At 47.2% G+C, this 20,411-nt stretch overlaps 1 protein-coding gene across 6 annotated transcripts in view; it reads left to right on the top strand.

Annotated features, from left to right (window-relative positions):
* Positions 1-20,411, top strand: part of LOC102089830 (acid-sensing ion channel 2) — a 399,255-nt gene that overhangs the window by 354,020 nt on the left and 24,824 nt on the right. For all 6 annotated transcript variants that reach the window (XR_002421016.2, XR_010467788.1, XM_065039779.1 and 3 more), the window contains exon 2: positions 4,445-4,595. Coding sequence is in view for 4 of the 6 variants with exons in the window: in XM_065039779.1 (XP_064895851.1) it covers positions 4,445-4,595 (151 nt within the window). In the remaining 2 variants the exon portion in view is untranslated. The remainder of the gene's footprint in view (positions 1-4,444; positions 4,596-20,411) is intronic.

The raw sequence follows: 20,411 nt of genomic DNA, 5'->3' as shown, positions 1-20,411 counted from the left end.
CGTCTTTGCCGGGGTTTAGAAAGCTAATTTACAGTCTTCAAATTACTTGCTTTTACCATCAGTTTGCTGTGTATTGAAAGGATAGTTTATCAGCAGATATGCCCGTCCTGGGTATGCCAGTTATAAACTGTGAAATGCCTTTTTCTCCATTACTCCAGTCAGGCTTGCTTGCATTTTTAATATCAGTCTTTTTTGCCCTGTTGGTTTGGCACGCACCGTATACATTGGTGTCTCAAAGCTTTTAATGGTAGTGTTTCCTGTTTTGTATGTGGAGTGTGTTTGAGATACCCGCCCTCTGCTTTTTAATTTCCCAGCAAGCACGTTCTTCCCTTTACACACTAAAGGACTCGTTGTGTTGCTCGAATGCTGTTTCACAGATTTTTGAACATGTTTACCCTTTGTACTTAAATGGGAATTGTTCAGAGGAGCTGTCAAAGTAACAACTGATCCATCAAAGAGGAAAAATTGGTGTTTTTATAGACTATTCTCAAGGTACATGTTTGTATTTTTGTTTCGGGCTTGCGCTGAACCTTCTTTTCATTGCGGGTTAAAACATTACGAACAGCAAGGAGTGCTGTTTTCCCTGAAGACAAATAAACTGAGGTTAAATCATTCTGCTTTGCCTCGTGTTTACTGTCTCAGGTGTACAGCTGCAGTCAGTATATACCGAGCTTGCCCTTTCCAAACAGCTCTATCCTTTTATCCTGATGATAGCGCTCGGAATCCATCCCTGTTATCAGGGAGCCCAAAAGAGCCTGAAACCAAGAGGATCCCATGAAAGAAAAGTTATGTTTTCCCAAATAATCATTCATAGCAAAGGTGAGGAGCAGCAAAACCCAGTTTAATGTGCGTTGAAATGAATGCATATGGATTTTTGAGCTTGGCAGCGTATTTTTAAATAGTCTTTTATAGGGAAAGATGGAAGACCTTGAGGTTGAGGGGCTCAAGAGAGGTACCCATGGTTGCCTGTGGCTTCTAGGGACATCTATAGCTTTAGTGAGCAGGGTGACTTTATTCCCTTCCTTTCCTTCTTCCTTTGTCTTTATTTGTCTGTTTGCTGTATTTCTGGCTCCTTTCTGTGCGGGAGCAGGACTAGGCCTAACAGAACATGGCCTGAGGGCATCTCCAGTTGCTGTTGAGCGTTAATGCTGCTCGTGGCTCAGGGAAAGGCCCTCATTTCTTGCTAACTTTATTCTCTTTGATTTTTCAGTCCTCTGTTCTTGCAGCCTTGGGTTCTAGCCCTGGTGGTGCCCTCCCAGCGAGGGTTGCCGGAGGTGAGCAACATGCAGCCGGCTCAGACCCACAGTGGAGGCATCTACATGGAGTTTCGTTGGATCAGGAGTTGGCTTTGGGAGCGAATCTCCCAACTGTGCCCACGTGCTTTGTTTTGGGTTTGCATTGAGGAGCTGTCTTGGAGAACTTGGGCTCAATTTGTGGGTGGAACTTAGTGGGAAGATGTGCTTCAACTCAAATGGGCACCCAGCACTTAGAACAGGGCTTACAGCTGGTCCAAAGGACTAAAAAGCCCTGAATCACATCTAGCGTTGGGTCCTTCTCCAGCTGTTTGGCTCTGTAGGTCTTTGCCTGGTCCATGCTGTTTGCTGTTGTATCCCTTGTTGCTCCTCTCTTGAGCACCAGTCCTTAGATTAGCAACTACGCCTGGTGGTGGTCCTACCCCAAACCTTTCACGCTGTTTGCTGGCTCTGGGTACTTCAGGAAAGGTGCCTTATTCCTTGTTAGGACAAGCGTCAGGACTCATACCAGAGTCATGGCTCTGGTGTGGTATTTGATTATACGAAGCCGTAAGTAACCACCTGATTTGCAGAGATGAAAGGTGGATACACACCAAGAGCCTTACTAAGGATCCGTCCTTGCTGGTGGACCTAAAGAGCAGAATAAGGTCATCATTCTTCCTTGGAAATGTTTCTTTGCGGTGTCCTCAGAGCGATGCAGGTGATGCCAACAGCACCTGGATTTAAGCCGTGTCTCAGATAGTCCCTTGGCCTCACCATCGCTCAGGAGCAGATGTTGGGGTGGAAGCAGTTGCGTTTCTTCCATCCCTGTGTCAACACGTGTGTCACTGAACGGGTTTTCATCTTCTGTTGAGCAAGGGAAACATCTCCCGAGGTCGTGGCTGATGGGCTCTTGGCCATGGCCAGTAACTGTTCGGGCCCCTGTCACTTTAGCTCTTGTTCGTTGGATAAACTTGCCCTGACTGGAGGTTTTACGCTTTTACAGCTACAAACGACCATATAAAAGTCCCCGTAAAATTGCCCAGATTTATTTGGCTAAAGTCTGCACCGGGTACATCAGCATCTAAATCCTCACTCAGCATTTACGTTGCGCTATAGCTCTCGATACAGTTTGCGTGTTTTCCTGTGGTTTTCACTAATGCAAGTTTTCTTCTTGCTATATTTTAAGCTATCCTAATTAGATATTTTTGACTTCTGCCATCAAAGCCTATCTGGGAAAACCCATCTACGGGCACTTGCTGCTAACACAGGCTTACTGTTGTTCAGCTTATCGTTCCAGCTTGAATGGTTTAATAGGTCAGTCAAGTATTAAAATGGGATTTTCTCTCGGATATAAAATCTCTTTTTAAAGGGCTTTTTTTTTCCTGCAAGTACTTCATATTTTCTCGATCCTTTTTTGCTCCAGTTGGAGTTTTTTAAACTTGGATATGATTTCACATGTCTCTTTTTTCACCTGCTTCCCCGATGCTGTGATTATAAGGCATATGTCAATATTTGAGGGGAATAAATTGCTGATGACTCCAGCTTCTGTTTAGTGTTATGAATCATCTTGGGGTCGTATGATCTCAGCAACTGCGTTTGCAACTTGTGATTTCTGACGGGACTGCAGCCAGCAGTTGGTGTTGGGCTCCGTTCGCTCTGAATATTAATTACTGGTTGCTTACTGATTGCAAAACCTGGACTTTCTGGAGCCGTGAACCAGCAGAGTGACTTGGAGACGACTGACACGCCATGTTTCACGCTGGTGCTTGTCAAGAGTCACCACGTGCAAAAATTGGGGGATTTCTAAATGTCCCCCAGCCATTTCATCCTCTTTTCATATAGGTAGAAGTTCTACACATCTGCGTGTCCCTTGTTCTGTCAGTGAGAGGCATAGGAAGGACTTGCTGTGTTTTAATCTTTTGGTTTTCCATATGTTCTCCCAGTTTGGGGGAAGGCTGAGCACAGGACTCGTCAATGCCACTGCAATCAAAGATGTCACATCTCTGCTGCCCCACCAAGAGCCACCCCACTTGGAAGCCCATGTCCGCCTCACTTAGAAACCCATGTCAACCTCACCACCCAGTGTCGGAACCCATGTCCACCCAACATGGGAACCCATGTCCAGCTCACTTGGAAACCCATGTCCACCCAGTGTGGGAACCCATGTCCACGTCACTTGAAAACTACTGTCAACCTCACCACTCAGCGTGGGAACCCATGTCCACCTCACTTGGAAACTCATGTCCACCTCACTTGGAAACTCATGTCAACCTCACCACCCAACGTGGGAACCCATGTCCTCCTCACTTAGAAACCCATGTCAACCTCACCACCCCACTTAGAAGCCTGTGTCCACCCAGCCTGGAAAGTCATGTCCACCTCACTTGGAAACTCATGTCAACCTCACCACCCCACTTAGAAACCTTTGTCCACCCAATGTGGAAACCCATGTCCACCTCACTTAGAAACTCATGTCAACCTCACCACCCCACTTGGAAACCCATATCCATCCCCCTTGGAAACCCATGCCCACCCCACATTGCAGAACTGCTGGTGGCCTGGCAGCCCCCACCTGGGCTTTGCGCAGAGTTTCTTCCAAGAGACAGACCAAAATGAGACTAAAGAAAGAGCAAAAGCAATGGATGAAACCTTTCCTCATTTGCCCACGTGTTTTTAACTCCTATTATTTGCCAAGTAGGAGCAGAATGAGGAATGAATGAGATATTGCATTATTTTGTGTCGGGAGAGCACGGGTGTCGTTCCCATTGCTCCCTTTGGGTGGAATGTGGTGGACATGAGCTGTGCCTACATGGTGTGATGTTCAGCATGTGGATGAGCATGGATTGCAGGGATGAGCCCACCTCTAGATCTGCAGCCGTGAGCAACACTGGACTGAGGCGCCTTGCACAAAACCGAGGATTTGCAATATATTTTGGTACATTTTTGTACATATGTTTCTCTAAGACTTAACACGATATGACTGGTGAGCTGCTGCTCTAAAACAGCTTTTCCTTCCTCTCTTCCATCTTTTATTTTCTCTAAGGAGAACACAATACACTAAATGATTAAACTGGTTTAGATTTATCTGCAGACATTTCCCTTCGAGCAGCGGCGTGTGGCTGTTTCTCATCCCTCTGCTGGCGTTCGGGTGGGAAGAGGCATCGATTATATGGGAAATATTATATTATTGCTCTCTTCTCTCCTCGCAGGTGTTTACAAAATATGGGAAATGCTACATGTTTAACTCAGGAGAAGAAGGGCGGCCTCTTCTTACCACAGTTAAGGGTGGGACAGGCAATGGACTGGAAATCATGCTGGATATACAGCAGGATGAATATTTGCCAATATGGGGAGAAACAGGTAAGATCTTTTTCCTCCTGCAAACATGCACATACTGGTGATTTCTCTGAAGAGACCATCCCATCCTTCCCAACCAGCATCTAAACCGAATAGCTCTTGAAAGCAAGAAGAGCTCAGTCTGTACAGAAATTAGTTGGTTTTGCCGTCTGGGACCAGCGTGTCCATGGTTCAGCTCATCGCTGAGTGCTGGACTTGGGTATCTGGGTGCCAGTGATCGGGACACCAAACAGGAGCATCATCACCTGTCCTGTGGTGGGCATGGGTGGGTGACAAGAGGTGTGGTGTCTCCTTCAGATGCTCCAGCACATCCCTCTTCCCTAGAAAGGCATTTCTGGGAGGCCACGGTTCAAGGTGGACCTCCAGCTACTGTCTTCTGTTTTCCTTCTCCTTGAAATTTGGGGACATTCGTTGCATTAATTGTTGTCTTTGCATGGGTTAGTGCTGCCTGGGTGGACCAAGGGCTCATTGCACTGGAAACATTTGGGATGGATGGCGTCTGTCCCCTGATGAACCCAACTGGGTTGAGCATCTTCTGAAGAGCCAGTGTGCTGCAGTGTCTCGCAGGTCCCTTGGGTTGGGATGGAGCACATGGGGTGGACGTGGAAATGTCCCTTGGGTTGGGATGGCAGTACTCAGGGTGGATGTGGAAATGTCCCTTGGGTTGTTATGGAGCACTTGGGGTGGATGTGGAAATGTCCCTTGGGTTGGGGATGGCAGCACTTGGGGTGGATGGGGAAATGTTCCTTGGGTTGGGGTGGCAGCACTCGGGGTGGACATGGAATCGTTGCCTCCTGGAAGGGCAGCTTAGCAGCTCCCGTCATCCCAACCCAGCCAGCACGGTGGCATTTGCTGCCAACGCTGGTGCTAATTTCTTTAAGAAGAAATTAGTGGTGGGTAGGGTCTGGAATCTGCAAGAGGGGTGGCATGGGCAGAGGACAGCGTGGGGAGTGACATGTGCCACCAAAGCCACCCGTTTACAGCAAGCCTTATCAGCAGCGGTGGCTGCAGTTTTCATTGAGCCCATGTTGACATTTGAAACAAAACATTTGAAAAAAAGGTTGGAAGAATTGCCAGTCTCTGTGTTTGTCTGGCGGTTGCGAGGCAGAGCGTTGCAGTGGGAGTTTTTCGGGACGAGATTGTGTTTATTTGGGGGATCAGGAAAGGGCGAGGAGCAAATATCACTTCAGGTTCTGTGTCGCCGTCGCTCCATCATCCTGTGCAAATGAGCCCCTTCCAGCACCTTTCAAACTTCTGCTCGATAGCGAAGAGGAGAGTTGGTTGCATTCATTCAAAACTTAACATTTATTTGTGTGGTGTTTGATTCTTGCAATTTAAACAGATTCCCACGGGCCCATCAATCATTTAAGATTGCACAGGCTTTTATAGCGAGAGCTTTGCCTTCCAGTTTATATCTTGTACTCAGAGTCAGCCTGATCTGACCCAGGTGAGGGGGAGTAGACGGTGACGTGAAATAATCATTTCTAGACTTGTTGCGTTTGTTTGAAGCCTTGTCCTTTTAAATGGCAAAACAGGTTCACAATACAGAGCGGGAAGATGAAGCACATCTTCTGCTGATGCTTTATCGCTCACGGATTGCCCTGGGGGAAGGAAACCACCACATTGATGGCTTGGAGGTGCATCAGGCTTGGGCAACCACACCACAAGCTCTGTGTGTTCAACCTCATTGGGTTTTGGGCCCCTGTGAGGTTCCCTATGGAGCCACAGAGCTTGTGTCACACCGTCCTTGCTTTCGGCTCGCTCTTTGGAACTGCATTATGGAGAATCCCTAGGAGGAAGCCATCCAGAAATGTGCTGTCGTTAGAGCTGTGCTTTTCTATCATGGCGATGCAAATTTAACTTAAATTTGTACTCAGCTAAAGATTAGAGGCATAGGGAGGGATTCTTGTGTCCCTACAACCAGGTTGATGTTATGCAGCTGGATTGTGCTGGGATAGTTATTAAGGACTCCATCTGACTCGGAAATGCTGTAGGATTCAAGGCAAAACTATATAAATAGGGTCTTGATTTGGTTAAATGGTGTAGGAAAAGCTCCTGGACTCATTGGCCGTGTTCTTACAGGTCCATGTAGAACTGGTACTTGACTTAGAAGCTCATAAAACACTAATCTTTGCCTTTCAACAAGCTACTTTTTCATCCTCCCCATTTGTTCAGCACCTTGTGTGAGTTGTCCTCAATCTTCATTGAGCTCTCTGGACACTACCAGAATAAAAACATTAACTATAGTGGTTAATAGTTGCTGTTCCCATGGAAACGCTTAGCTCTTACTAGGTAAGTGGAGGAGTTGATCATCTCCAAATATTTGCATAATAATGTAAATGCGTTTGGAATTAAAACTCCTCGGCTGCGCAAACTTGGCTCTCCGACGAGGGCGCGCAGCTCGCGGTGATGAACATCAGCCCTCGGCGTGGAGAGGACACAAGGCAAGGTCTTCATGTTGCAGTGTCAAAGCCACGTGTAGGAGGTCCAGCCATGGCAGTACCTCCAGGATGGAAGGATTTGAGTTGAGTTTTCTTCTTCACAGTTAGATAATATCTCCATTATAACCATTCACTCTTTATCTTTAGCTCTTCAGACACTTCTACTGGCTGATTTTGCTGCTCCATTTTCCCAGTAGCCTTTTAGCTGCTCTTTTAGTTGACCTTAGGTGATTATTTTTGTGTGGTTGAGTTACTTGACCTTTTCTTTCTCCAGTTTCCAATTTCTGCAGCATCCGTCAAAGGTGGCTGCTCAAACCATTTCCTTTCCCGGCTGGTTGTCCAACATTAATCCAAGTTTTCCAAGAGATATCTGGAGCTCTTCCCCGCTATTGTCTCAGACATAGTGTTTGCAACCTCGTTAGGGCTTCACAGATGCTGCAGATGGACCACCCTTCATCATCACAGAGAGATCTTCCCATGGTAAAATCATGCATTTCACTGCCCCATCATGGTGGCCTTGGCTCGTGCTTCTTGGAAGGGTCCATCCTTTAGAAAACAGCCACCCAGAGAGCCCTCCAAGCCCAAGTTCACTGTGTCTCCATCCCAACCATGGCCAGGACAACCCATAGGACCTTCCTCCTGCACCCGGGTCCCTCAGACCCTGGTTGGCACAGGGTTCTGTTGGCCACAAAGCTGAATTTTATCCACGCCAAGTTCAAACGGTGGCACCTTATTCTGTATTTAGTCCCGTCGTTACTTTGCGGATTTGGAGATGCCATAAAACCGCATTCTCCTTCGCAGCGCCGCATGGAAATAGTTGGCGCGCAGACTCAAAAATCCTCATTTTGCTGCTGGCTGCTTGCCTCGGGATCTCAGCTTCCTTTTTAAACCTGTTCTTTGCAATTCAAATAGGAAGCAAAGAAGGAAAACATTGGTTCGTAGCTTGGGGTAGGGCTGCTCCAGGAGCTGCTGCCACCGTGTCACATTGGCATATGCTTTGTCATACAAAAAGCCATTTAATTGTTACGAACTCGACAAACAAAATGAAGCGTATTGTCATTCTAAAAAGACCTTTTCTGAGTATCCTTCAATATCTCGGGAAGCTGGAATATCTTGTCTAACAAGTTGCTGGTAATGGAAAAATATACCTTTAGCTTGAGCGTCTGCATATGCAAGCACATTATTTGAAGCTGTTAAATTCATGTGCAGTCTAATTTTGGAATAGCGAGCGCACACAGACTGCTTCAGTCTTGATTTTCAAGTGCAAAGAACGGGGTATTTTGACTGTGTCGGGATGTCGTGGCACCAGGCAGCCTCGCCAGCTTTTGGCGTGCAAAAATATTGTGTCAGGACTGTCAAAATCAGGAGCTGCGTGGAAAAATAGAAGATAAGAAGAAAACGAGCTGGAAATCTCCAGCTTTTGAATTTTGCACTTGCAGAATATATATTTTCTAGCGTTTTATTCTTACTAGACGTGAAAAAGAATAGGAAGATAATTTGTAGCTGAAGTCTTCTCATCACCTTGGTGCTTTGAAGAATGACTTAAATACTCCAGGTGGGAATTATGGCTCAAAAAGATCCGCATGGGGGCAAAATGCAACATGCAAATGATTTATACCAATGGGAAAAAACCCTCTTTTCCAGTAACTGAAGGGGAAACAGCAAACCAGAGTCTGGAGTAGTGTAGGTGGAAGCTGCAGCCAGTTGTACATATGGCACCAAGTCTCCCAAATCCTGCGGTTCCTTCGTCTCACAAGACGGGGGATGTGGAGGGGGTTTGTTTTATTGCACTTGATAGGGAAAGTGTCAGGAATGCAATTAAATATAGGAGAAGAGACTCGTAATTTATAGCGGTGACTATTTGAATGGAAAGGGAATGCGCTTGTGGTTAATCTTTCTGGAGTGGCCCAGGGTATTATATATTGACCTAATATAGCAGCGCAGTAAATTGGAAATCACTCAGGCTGCGGGGCTGTAAATAAGAAATACAATCGGGGAGTTGTGGGTTTGTGTTTCAGAAGTTGCTGGATAAAGATGAACATTTCATACCAATTAATCAAGCAACACACTGAATTAAAAATAAAAGGGGGGGGTTGAATGAGAAACGCGCTGTAAAATTGCACTAAGAAGCAGCATGAAATCTATGAAGCTTGAGGCTTCAATCCGCTTAGGAGACTGTCACGTAGTTTATGGGCTGGTATTATTTAACTTGATAAAAAACATGGGCTATGAGCAAGAGTTTTGATCTCGGTCATGCAGAGGAAGATCTCAAGCCTATTTCCTTCACACCCAACCCCATTTGGATTGAAGTGTATTTATTGCCTCCCAGTTGGGCTTTTTCTCATGGTGACCAAGCAGTGGGTACCAACCCCGGCCATCAAATGGTGGATGCAAGGGAAAAAAGAATCAATCTGTTGGAGCCCAACGCCATGGGGTGGTGGTTTGGGAGAAGGATAAACTGATGGTGTGTGGTGGGAGCTGAGGGACCGGTCTCGAGGTGCTGGATGCTCATCCTTCCTCTGGGCATCACTGCAGGGGCAGCCAAGCCACGTCTGCAGCATTAATCCAAATTAACCAGAGGTGCAGGTGGTTTTTGTGGCATTGAATTTCCATGCCGTTGCTTTTCTTCCTCATTAAAGCCGCCTTAATTCTGCTGATCTCTTTCCATTTCCAAATTGAATTTCGAGTAATCACATTAGCGCGGCTTTAATTTTGAACCGGGGTCATCACGCGAGCCCTGGTGCTGTTGGCTGGGGTTGGCTTGTAGCTGCCGGCAGTTCTGGGAAAGGACTTTTAGGTCTTTCTAAAGGTTAAGAAGGATCTCTAAAGGTTAAGAAGGGATGGTGGTACCATCCATGATGAGCAGCATCGCTCAGCCAACCCTTCCCCAGCTGCATCCCCCTGGGGACCAGCTCAATGTGCCCTGAGACATCACACCAGCACAATCCTTGCATTGTGCACAGCTTGGGGTAGATCATATTATACACAACGTGTATTTTTGGTGGCTTTTTTCTGGCTATAAGTTATCAGGGCTGTGTTGAGGAATCTACTGCTTGTGGTTTTGGAGTTTGTTACAGAGCATCTCCAGGACCTCCCCAAAGTTTGGGATGCTCCAGACATCCAGTTCAAAGGGATTTGCAGCACAAATCATCCACATTCACTCCTTGCAACCAGCACCATGGTAATGCTTTTGGCTCAAGACAGAGCCATTCCTCCTCATTGCTCGCAAAACCCCTGATAACTTCGGGAATCCGCTGTGGAGCAGACTCAGATGGAACGAGGGTGACCCCGGGCTGGTGCATGTGGCTGGAAGCCAACGCCGCCAACCCTGAAAATCCGTCTCGCAGAAGTTTACTGATCCGGGCACAATTTGAGAGCGTTTCCATGGTTTCTTTAATTTATTTATTTTAGGGGCTGTTTTTTCCTGCCCTCCATGATTTCACGCCAGGCGAACCAGATTTAAGCAGCGTCTCCTTGATGCTGAGATGGGAACCCAAAGCCGCTCGCTCTCCAGCTGTGCAGCCTCTGTGCACGGCGCATTAATAAGCCCAAACCCTGGAGCTTTGGATTTGCCAGCTGTGGAGAGGCACAAACCACTCCCTGTCATTTCCTTCTGCATACTAATGTGATTAGTGGCACTTCTTCGTAAATCCAGGCCTCCTTTTTTGCTTTCAAGAGATGCGAATTCAAGTGGTGGGAGGAGGCAGCCTGGGCTGCTGGTTTTAACCATGGAGTTTGAGGGAAAAAGGAGAAAAAAGCGCTGGGTTGTGCGTCTGCGTCATTCGCAGCTTGTGGAGTTCCAAGTGGAATAATGATAATTAATATAAAACTCATCTTTAAATATAAAATCAGGAGGAAATGACCTGGGAGTGGAAGAAGTGATGGGTAGCAGCAGGGGCGCCTCATGGTAGGATGGTGGGTTACAGGGCTACCCCCTACACGCCTGCATACAAAACCCTGAGCACGTTTTAAAACAGGAATACGCCTCCTAAAAGTCCTTGTGTAGTGCTGGCTCCAGGGCTTCTCGGAGCTTTTCCAATTTGTTTTCCATTACGGGGATGTTGCGAGCAGCCACGGCTGCCTTGGGGCGGCTTCTTTGCAGCCAAAACTCCTATTTGCCGTGGAAGGCTTGGTTCTCAATTTCATTTGTCAATTAAAATTAAAAAAGGGAAGAAAGTGGGAAAGGCGAGGTGTGTGTAAGAGTGACTTGTGTTCTCCAGCTCCTTTCAGCCCAAAGTGTTTTCACCAGCTGATTAACAAGCCGTGTGTGTCCGTGGAAGAGCACAGGCAGATGAAATGCTGCTCCCTCTGGAAGGAGGAAAGACCAAAAAGGCTTTTAACATCCACAGTAAGAATACATGATGGTTGAAGATGGAGAAAATCATACTGAATTCAGCTGGAAACCGCAGCAGGGACTTGGGGAGCCAGAGGGGAACGGCTTTGCTTGGCGTTTAACCAGGGCACTTGGGTTAATGCAGCCCGAGATCCTGAATTAACAACTTTCCCTCCTAATTAGAATCACAGAATCATAAATAGTTTGGGTTGGAAGGGACCTTTAAAGGTCATTTAGTCCGAGCTCCTGCGATGAGCAGGGCCATCTTCAGCTAGATTAGCTTCAGCTAAGCTTTTATTAAGCTAAGCTTTTATTTGGTCATGTCATGCTGTGGCAGCAGGGATGGACATCCCCCCCTGCTCCTCTCCCACCCAGCACCTTGTCTCCCAGAAAACCAGAGCAGAGGGAAGAATGAATCTTGGCTGACGCTTTATGCAAGAGCATAGAGCCCCAGAAAGGCACAAAATCAAAATCCAAGTAAGTCAAAGCAGCCACGAAGCAATAAACCTGATGTCCCTATCACCACGGGTGGGCCTCGTGCATCAGCTCTTTATAAGACTGCGAGGCTGACTGGTGATCATTGTCCTGCACAGACACCTCTGGGCCAGCAATACTTTAGTTACAGCCTGCACTGAGAGCCCGTAAAACGATGAAGATTGAACTGGAACGGTAATTAGTTGTGTGGCACCAAACTCGTCCATAGAGAGTCAAATTATCCCCGCTGCTTACATCCCTTTCTGCAAAATGAAGTACGGCTTCCCGTGCATAAATCTCCTCTTGCTAAATAAAAGCTATTTAAATTGTAACTCAACACTTCTGCTGAACCGCGCTCGGTGCTGCAAAGGGAGAACGCTGCTTTATTTGAAATGGTGCAAAGGTTTGGCATTACCAAGCAGCAATAATTAGCCAAAGCAATAGAAAAACACCCCAGCGATACAGGGTTGATTTATCCTCCCAAACACTTAAATGTCCAAAGAGATAAATGGTACCCCTAAAGCAGCAGTGGCCTTGAGCATAAAGAGCACTGAGGGGTTTGGGCCAGAAGAATTTGTTGCTTTTTTGCAAGAGGAAACTGCTCTTGGATCAACTCATCAAAGGCAGGTTGACCTTTAGGAGGCTGGTTGGTGTCACCTAAAGGGAGGTGTAAAATGTGCTGCGTCTTGGACCTTTTCCTAATGAGAGCAAGAATTCGTTCAATTAGCCATGTTTCCCGGGGAGAAAAGGTCAATGTTATTTCCACCTTCCACCAGCCCCCCTGACAACCACAGCATCCACAAAATTAGGCTGCCACTAAAAATTAATGATGTTTGGCCAAGCACACTTATCAATAAGCGTGAAGAGTGGCAACTCAAAGGTTACTTGGGTTTTTGTGTCTGGGCCGTGTCATTAACGTTGTGACATAACTGATATACTCCCAGTCGTGGTGAATTGTTCCTTGGGGCCTCTCAATGTTATCGTGGAGCTGGAAAGAGACAACAAAGGTGTTGAAAAAGCTGTTATTTCTCTTTGCAATGTGGCGGGTGCTGCTGTTTCCATGCACCTAATATATTGCCTGGGGTTGCCCCAAGGATTGACGTTGGCCATCCAACACACCTTGTGCAATGAAAAGATTTGATGATGGGGTTGATTTCGAGTCGGTATTAGAGTCAGCTGGTCGGTTGTTTTTAATAATAAATAGGGGAAAATGTTCATTTGTAGCCAGTCTTTAAGCTTTTGGGTTTCTGAGCCTGGAACAGGTGCTTCTTTTTAGCCATCAAGAGGAACATCTCAACAGCTTTTGGCATCTGGAATCTCTGGGTTTTATGCAGGGGATTTCCTCACCAGGCAGCGCAGGGGTCGGTGACATCCCCGTGTCCTGTCCCTCAGCCCCTCTGGTCCCCACGGTGAGCTCAGTGCTGCGATCCTGCCCCAGGAGCTCGTCTAACAACCGCGTTTCAGCCCACCCCGCTGCCACCAGCAACACCTGCAAAGTCCAGTTTGTGCCGGTTTGGCCATTAGACACCCTGAATTAAAATTAAAAAATAATAAAACAATAAAATCAGGGTTTTTCTGCTGCAGGTATTGCATCTCCTCCTTCCCCAGCACCAAGTCCCCTATTTACACGTATATAATATGTGCGGAGCAGTTAAGACGTGACTGGCAAGGCTGCTCCTATTCCTGTGCATGAGCTGACATGACAACAAGGGTTTATCCTCTCTAGGACTGGTATTAGCAGGCACAGCCAGACATCCCCAGTCACATAATGTTGTTTAACTGTAAATACATATCAATGACTTAATGAGAAAATCCTTTCAGGGATGTAGATGCTTCAAATGCTTTTCTTAAAAGCCCCAAAGTCAGGAAATGTTAATTTAAGGCAAAACTAAAGGAATAAAAACTAGAAGCTGGCTTTGGGAAATCTGGTAAAGCGGAGATAAGGCACTTAAAATCAAGGGATGCATGTTGCAAAGCAATGCCGTGCAGCGTTAAAATTAAATATACATTTCACGCTGCAGCTTTCATTCAAGTCCTTGTGGCTGGTGCGTAAAGTTAAATGTCTGTAGCTGAGATGTGAGCGTTCGAAATTGCGCAGATCTGTGGGGCAGCGAGGAGACATGAGAAAACACCCGTCATGGTGACGTTGTGGCTATTGGCTGGTACCCGGGCAGCTGGCAAACATCTGGGGGTTTATTGCTGCTTTTTCTGGGCGCTGGGAAGTGAGATATTGGTGACTCCGGAGATTCTTTTAGGGTGCTGTCTGGATGCATCATTTTTACGCTGGGATAATGCAGGTCATTACCCCTATCTCCAGTCCTGACCCTTCCCCAAGTGTCTTTGTTTCTCTCCTGGAAGTTGAAAAGCTCTGCACATATTAATCAATCACATGGAGGCATCAGGGGATTTGGTGGCTAGAAAGCGCTTTGAAGATAAAAGTCTTTTGTAAGTGCTAATTAAATTTAATTGTATTAATCTCTTCAGTGCAAGGATCGTCATTTTGCTTCAGCTTCATCCAGCCTGTAGCGACACAGGCTCCAGTTGACATTTGAGACCTCCCTGGTGCTTCCTAAGGCAAATTGCTGTAGCACCCGTGCTGAAATGACGGTGGAAGGGTTTCCTCCTATTGTAGATGCTCTGGAACTGTTTCACTTGTGCTGAGCAGCGTGAGTTTCACAGAATCCCAGGATGTCAGGGGTTGGAAGGGACCTGGAAAGCTCATCCAGTGCAATCCCCCCATGGAGCAGGAACACCCAGATGAGGTTACGCAGGAAGGTGTCCAGGCGGGTTGGAATGTCTCCAGAGAAGGAGACTCCACAACCCCCCTGGGCAGCCTGGGCCAGGCTCTGCCACCCTCACCGGGAAGAAGTTTCTTCTCAAATTTAAGTGGAACCTCCTGTGTTCCAGTTTGCACCCATTACCCCTTGTCCTGTCACTGGTTGTCAGCAGAAGAGCCTGGCTCCATCCTCCTGACACTCCCCCTTTCCATATTGATCCCCATGAATGAGTCCCCCCTCCGTCTCCTCTTGTCCAGCTCCAGAGCCCCAGCTCCCTCAGTTTCTCTTAAAAACATCACTGCTTAGGCCAGCTCTGAAGGTGCAAATCATCTGTCTTTGCTGAGATATGGAGCAAATGTGTCACAGAATCATGGAATAGTTTGGGTTGAAGGGCCCTTCCCAGCTCATCCATGACAGGGACATCTTCACCAGCTCAGGTTGCTCAGAGCCCCGTCCAGCCTGGCCTGGGATGTCTCCAGGGATGGTTCATCCACCACCTCTCTGGCCAACCTGGGACAGGCTCTCACCACCCTCAGGGGCAAAAAGCATCTTTCCTGAGATACGCAGGAATTTGTGAAAGAAACGGAGGAGCCCCAGTGCCCACGCACCGTGTAGGAACGTCCCGTGAGGGTTTGCTGCAACTTTGGTGTCCGCTCCTTTCCTCATGTCATGATCAGGCAGCATCACCGAATTGTCATTGTCCTTTCAGTTGTGGCCCTCTCCTTGCTTGTTTACAAGACAAAATAGCCAGCAGTCCTTGTCGAGTGTCTGTGTCGAGGAGCACAGCTGTCTGTGGTTGTACCGCGTCTCGTTGCAGTAATACAAAGTGCTCGAAGGAATCACAGATGGCAAAGAGCATCTAGAGCGCGTTTCTGGATGGCTGGAGAGCAGGTAAAGACTGTCTGAGCAGAACAGAAGAGCAGAGGAGAAAAATACAGGAGTTACGATTAATTATTCAGCTTTTCTGGAGGTTACAAGGAGGACAGGGAAGAATCAAAGCTCCTCTCTCAGCGAGCTGCGCGTTTCTGCGCTGGATTTACTGTATCTGTGCGGGTCGGATGTGTGGAGGAAAGATGGAGAAGAAAATAAAAGGTTTAGTGGTGCAAGGTCTGTATCAGCTCTGCTGTGTCTGTGCTGCTGGAGCTCCAGCCATTGCAATGATACGGTGGTGGCACCTGCTGCCACGTGGGGTCTTCTCTTTAGATGGTTGAAGTGGAGAAGGAGTTGACACTGTCTGGTTTAGAGAGGACGAAGGGGAAGTGCTTGGTAAGTCTTCAAGTAAGGGAAGGACAAGCCGTGGTGGGTGGGTGGACTTAGGACTTAGGTAGGACATCCTGGAAAGATGTCTTCTCCTCTTGTCTGTTGTGCCTGTAATGGGTCGAGGAATCCCGTCTTCACTGGAGGCTTTAGGGATGGGTTAGATGATGGTCCATCAGAGGAGGCTGGAGCTGCTGTGATGCTGTGGGTTTGGTGGCCTCACCAGGACTCTTCCAGCCCCAGCTGTTGATACAGGTCACTTGGCACCCGTGAGGACAGTGACATGAGTGAGGTGACATCTGGGTGACGCTACTGGTGACCCCTGCTGCTGGCACCTGGGCATCTTCTGCTTCTTCAAGCCACATCTCTAACACTCTCTCATTTTTTGGCATGGTGGGGCATGCCAGGTCATGACTGTTGACACAGCTGGATGACGGTGACACCGTAGTGACATCGCAAAGCCACATGGCAATAAAAAACAAGCTGGTTTAGAGCAGACCCACCACTACCTGAGAAGAAACCCAAGCATTTTGGGGCTTTCTAGGCTTATTTTTGTCACGCTGCCACCACCGATGTGCATTTTCCTACCAAACGCCCCACGAAACTGGGGAGCTTCAGGAGAGGGGACGGCGCCTGTGGTTTGTTTATCGATTTTAATAGTTTTGTTGTGGTTATTACTTCCACTACTACTATTTAAGGAGAAGCTCCGAAAGATTAAGAGAGGGAAATGCCATCTGCAGGGTTTGGCCGAGTGACAAATTATACTACGCAACGTCGTTACTCAAATATTTTGGCGAGTGTGAACAGCGGAGAAGGGAAGCGCTTGCCATTGCTTTTTCTTAAATATATATATATATATATATTTGTATATATATATATGTCTCCTTTTTCCAGTGGAAGGTCAGCATGAGAAAAGCAAAATAGCGGTGAAGTGAAGGAGGTTTCCGCTATTAAACAGCCCTGTGTGCATCCCATAATGTGCCGGACAAAGACCAAAGTCCTTCTCTTTATAGGCAAAGGCCAAAGACAGCAAAGAATTCATGCAGGAGCCTGTAAAAAAAGGGCTCTGAGCCAGCTCCACCTTCTTGTGTGATCTGATCTCCTTTGGTCCAGGACAAGACACCATCAGCGCTTGCAGGGACATTATTCTCAAGTACTCACTTTCAGGCAAGAAACCCATTTTCCACCAGTTCTGCACAGCCACATCACAAGGGATGTCCGCTCATTCTGGGGAGAAAATGACAACAAATCCTGTTCATTTCAGTGATGCGCTGATTGAGATGCATTTCTCATGCCCCGAGCTCTTATCCGAGCGTGTTCCCAAGGGAAAAATTGACACATTTTAACATTACGCAGCAGTTTGTTATACTTCATTCCAGGAGCAATTTGTCTTTAGTGTGTCGTTGTGATGCCCTTCAGTACAGATGTTTATTTCCGTAATGGTAGTAATGGCCTCGTGGGGTTGTTTGTATAATGTTGCACGGGCTTCCATAAATATTTCAATAATATAAGCAATAATTAAGCATTATTATTGTGATATTAGTTAGTATTGAATTGTGACAGGGTGAGAATTGAGGTTTCCAAAGGCAAAATCTTTCATTGCGGTCGGAGTTATGTGCGTGAAACATAACAATGCTGGTCCTTGGGGCCAGGTCGGAGTGGGGAGATGCAGGAGGCAGCTTTTGCGTCTCCATCACCCTGATGGGCTCCTCAATGGTTCTGCTTTTCCGAGTGCCCCCCAGGAGCGTGGAGAACCTCAGCCTTGCGCCATGAACCGTGCGGCCTGGAAATGAGTCGTGGGGCTGTTCACGAGCCTTTGCAGCCAAAACCCCCTTGGGGTTTGAAAGGGCAACGTGTCTCCTCAAAGGACAAATGATCATGTCCAGTGCCACAGTGTGATATTTAACCTGTCTGTGCTACCAATACACTTTCTCCATTGCCCTCTATTATTGCCTCCAGACCTTTTGATTTCCAGATTAAACTTATTCATCGTCAGCTTATCCTAGTTTGGATTTTTAAATTTTTTTATATATATATATACTTTTTTTTACAAATATTTTCCTGTTGGTGGAAACGCTCTGCTCCCGTCTGGTGTTTGCCTTTGGTGTATTTATAGAGAGGATTCATAGCCTTCGTCTCGCCAGACGATACACAACCCAAGCTGTGTTGGCCTCCTCCCAAACGCCGGGTTTCCCGCTCCTCTTCCCATCCCGGCAGCTTTGGTGTTTTCCTTTCCCCGTCTCCATCCATCAGCTCTGGTGACCAGAATTGATGATGGAGAACAGGAGGTTGAGGGGAAACCTTCTGATCTCTGAACTGCCTGAAAGGAGCTTGGAGCCAGGGGGGTCGGGCTCTGCTCCCCAGGAACAAGCGCCAGGAGCAGAGGAAACGGCCTCAAGTTGCGCCAGGGGAGGTTGAGGTTGGATCTGGGAACAATTTCTTCCCCAAAGGGCTGTGGGGCATTGGAACAGGCTGCCCAGGGCAGTGCTGGAGTCACCATCCCTGGAGGGCTGGACAGACGGACATGAGGTTCTCAGGGACATGGGGTAGAGCTGGGGTTGAGGTTATGGTTGGACTCGATGGTCCTGAGGGTCTCTTCCAACCAAAATGATTCTGTGGCATTTCAGCTGAGGTTTCTCCACTGAGATTCTTGCAAGCATCATTTCTTTCTGGGTGTTGGCACTTGAGAAGAGGGGTTTGGGTGATGAATGGGCAACTGAGCTCCAAAAGCTGGAGTAGAGCCATTCCACCCTCCGTTCCCTATTGAAAAGAGGTTTTTCATCTAGAAAAGTCAAGCAGCCTGCAGAAGCTGGGGTGGATAGCCACCCATCCCTCCCATGGGACCCTGGTGCCCATCTGAGACTTGATGGCCAACTCTGAGACGGCCAAAACATGAGGAGCCAAGTGCTCCCTGTGCTTTGTCCCTCTTGCAAAATCATGGAATCTTTTAGGTTGGAAAAGCCTGTCAAGAACATCGAGTCCAACCATAATCCACCCCAACACTACCCCATATCCCTGAGAACCTCATCTGTCCAACCCTCCAGGGATGGTGACTCCACCACTGCCCTGGGCCACCCCATCTCCCTGACATCTCGCCAGGGTCCAGCTCTGCACTGTGCTCCATCCCATCGCTGTATTTCACCTGCCCAGTCTCTTGTGCTGCCGTTTTCTCCCCGTGCCTTGCAAAAACTCAGAAGCAACCTCCAGTATCAGCAACACCGTTTTCTGCTTAAACCTCCAGGTTAGCACTGATTGATTTCTTTTTCTCTTTCTTCTCCCCCTCCGGCAAAACTCATTGCAGCTCTGCGGGCCCTGCTAGATGGAATTTTGACGGGTTATTTTTATCAGAGGAAGATATTAGACTGCCTGCTGCCATATGAGATGTGTCTGTGCCCCGCCGGCCTTGCCGTGGGCAGCACGCTACAACACAATGCAAATATTGTTATATATAGCATCTTCCATATGCGGCGCTGGGGGGGGACAGCAGGAGGAGAAAGGGCTATGGGGGGACACCGGGGGCTTTTGGGGAGAAAAGGGAGGGAGGTGGAGAGGCTGCGAGGAAGCAGCGATGCGAAGGAAATATATAGAGAAGGAAAATGCTTTCCTGGTGCAAAAAAGGGTTACGTTTTCGTGCGTGATGATAGGAGCGATAAAGGCGCCTTAGGTGGTCGGTGAGTGGGAAGCTGAGATTGAAGGGACATATGGGACCATCACCTCCTGCAGCCACCCGCTTTGGTGACCCTCACCCTGAAAAATCACTATAAAATAAGCTATTATGAATAAGCTAATAAGTAGACAATACATTCCCCCAGCCTGCAGACTCTTTAGTTTTTCTTCTCTTAAGGTTTAAAATCCATTTGGCTGCTAGGGGTAAAAAAACTACAACATGGGGAATTTTCTAAGGAAACATGGAAGAACTGAAACTTCTTGTGGAAATGTGTGGAAAACCCTAAATTTCTCTCAAATATCCTGCATCCCAGTTGTTGAAGCTTTGCTTTGGATGTGAGACCAAGACTTATACCCTTGTATCCCCAAGTAGAGCAAGGGGTTGGCGTATCCAGCAAAATCACCTATTGATTTCAGGTCTTCCTTGGTCCTTACTGGACGATGCTTTGAAGTCTCAAACAAATGCATAAGCAGAAGCATTTCCCTCACCAATTTAACTAAAATACTTGGGTTTTTCCCCCTACTCTGGTAGTCTAGCTCTTCTGTAATCATAACCCACGTCAGAGGCGCATCCTTTTCCATTAAATTAAGTGTTTACTTAGTCGCCGAGTTCACCAGAGTGCTTTGAAATTACATCGCTCAAAATACTGACATTTATAAGCAATGAAAATTAAATAGACATAACCACAGCTGTCAGTGCAATTCAGGCAGGGCACGGAGTCAAGGTTTCTCGAAATGCTTCAAACCTCTTGTCCTTGTAATGGCAGTGATTTTATTTAATTGCGCTCTACTTCCAAAGCTTTCCCGCCCAGCCCAGCTTTGCGTTTGGAGAGAAATTGCTTTTCTCCACAAGGATGCAAGCAAATGGGAC

The sequence above is a fragment of the Columba livia genome, chromosome 23, assembly GCF_036013475.1.
Source record: "Columba livia isolate bColLiv1 breed racing homer chromosome 23, bColLiv1.pat.W.v2, whole genome shotgun sequence".
Lineage (NCBI taxonomy): Eukaryota > Metazoa > Chordata > Aves > Columbiformes > Columbidae > Columba > Columba livia.
The sequence above is the reverse complement of the archived record's forward strand: the minus strand, read 5'-3'. Positions and strand labels throughout refer to the sequence as shown.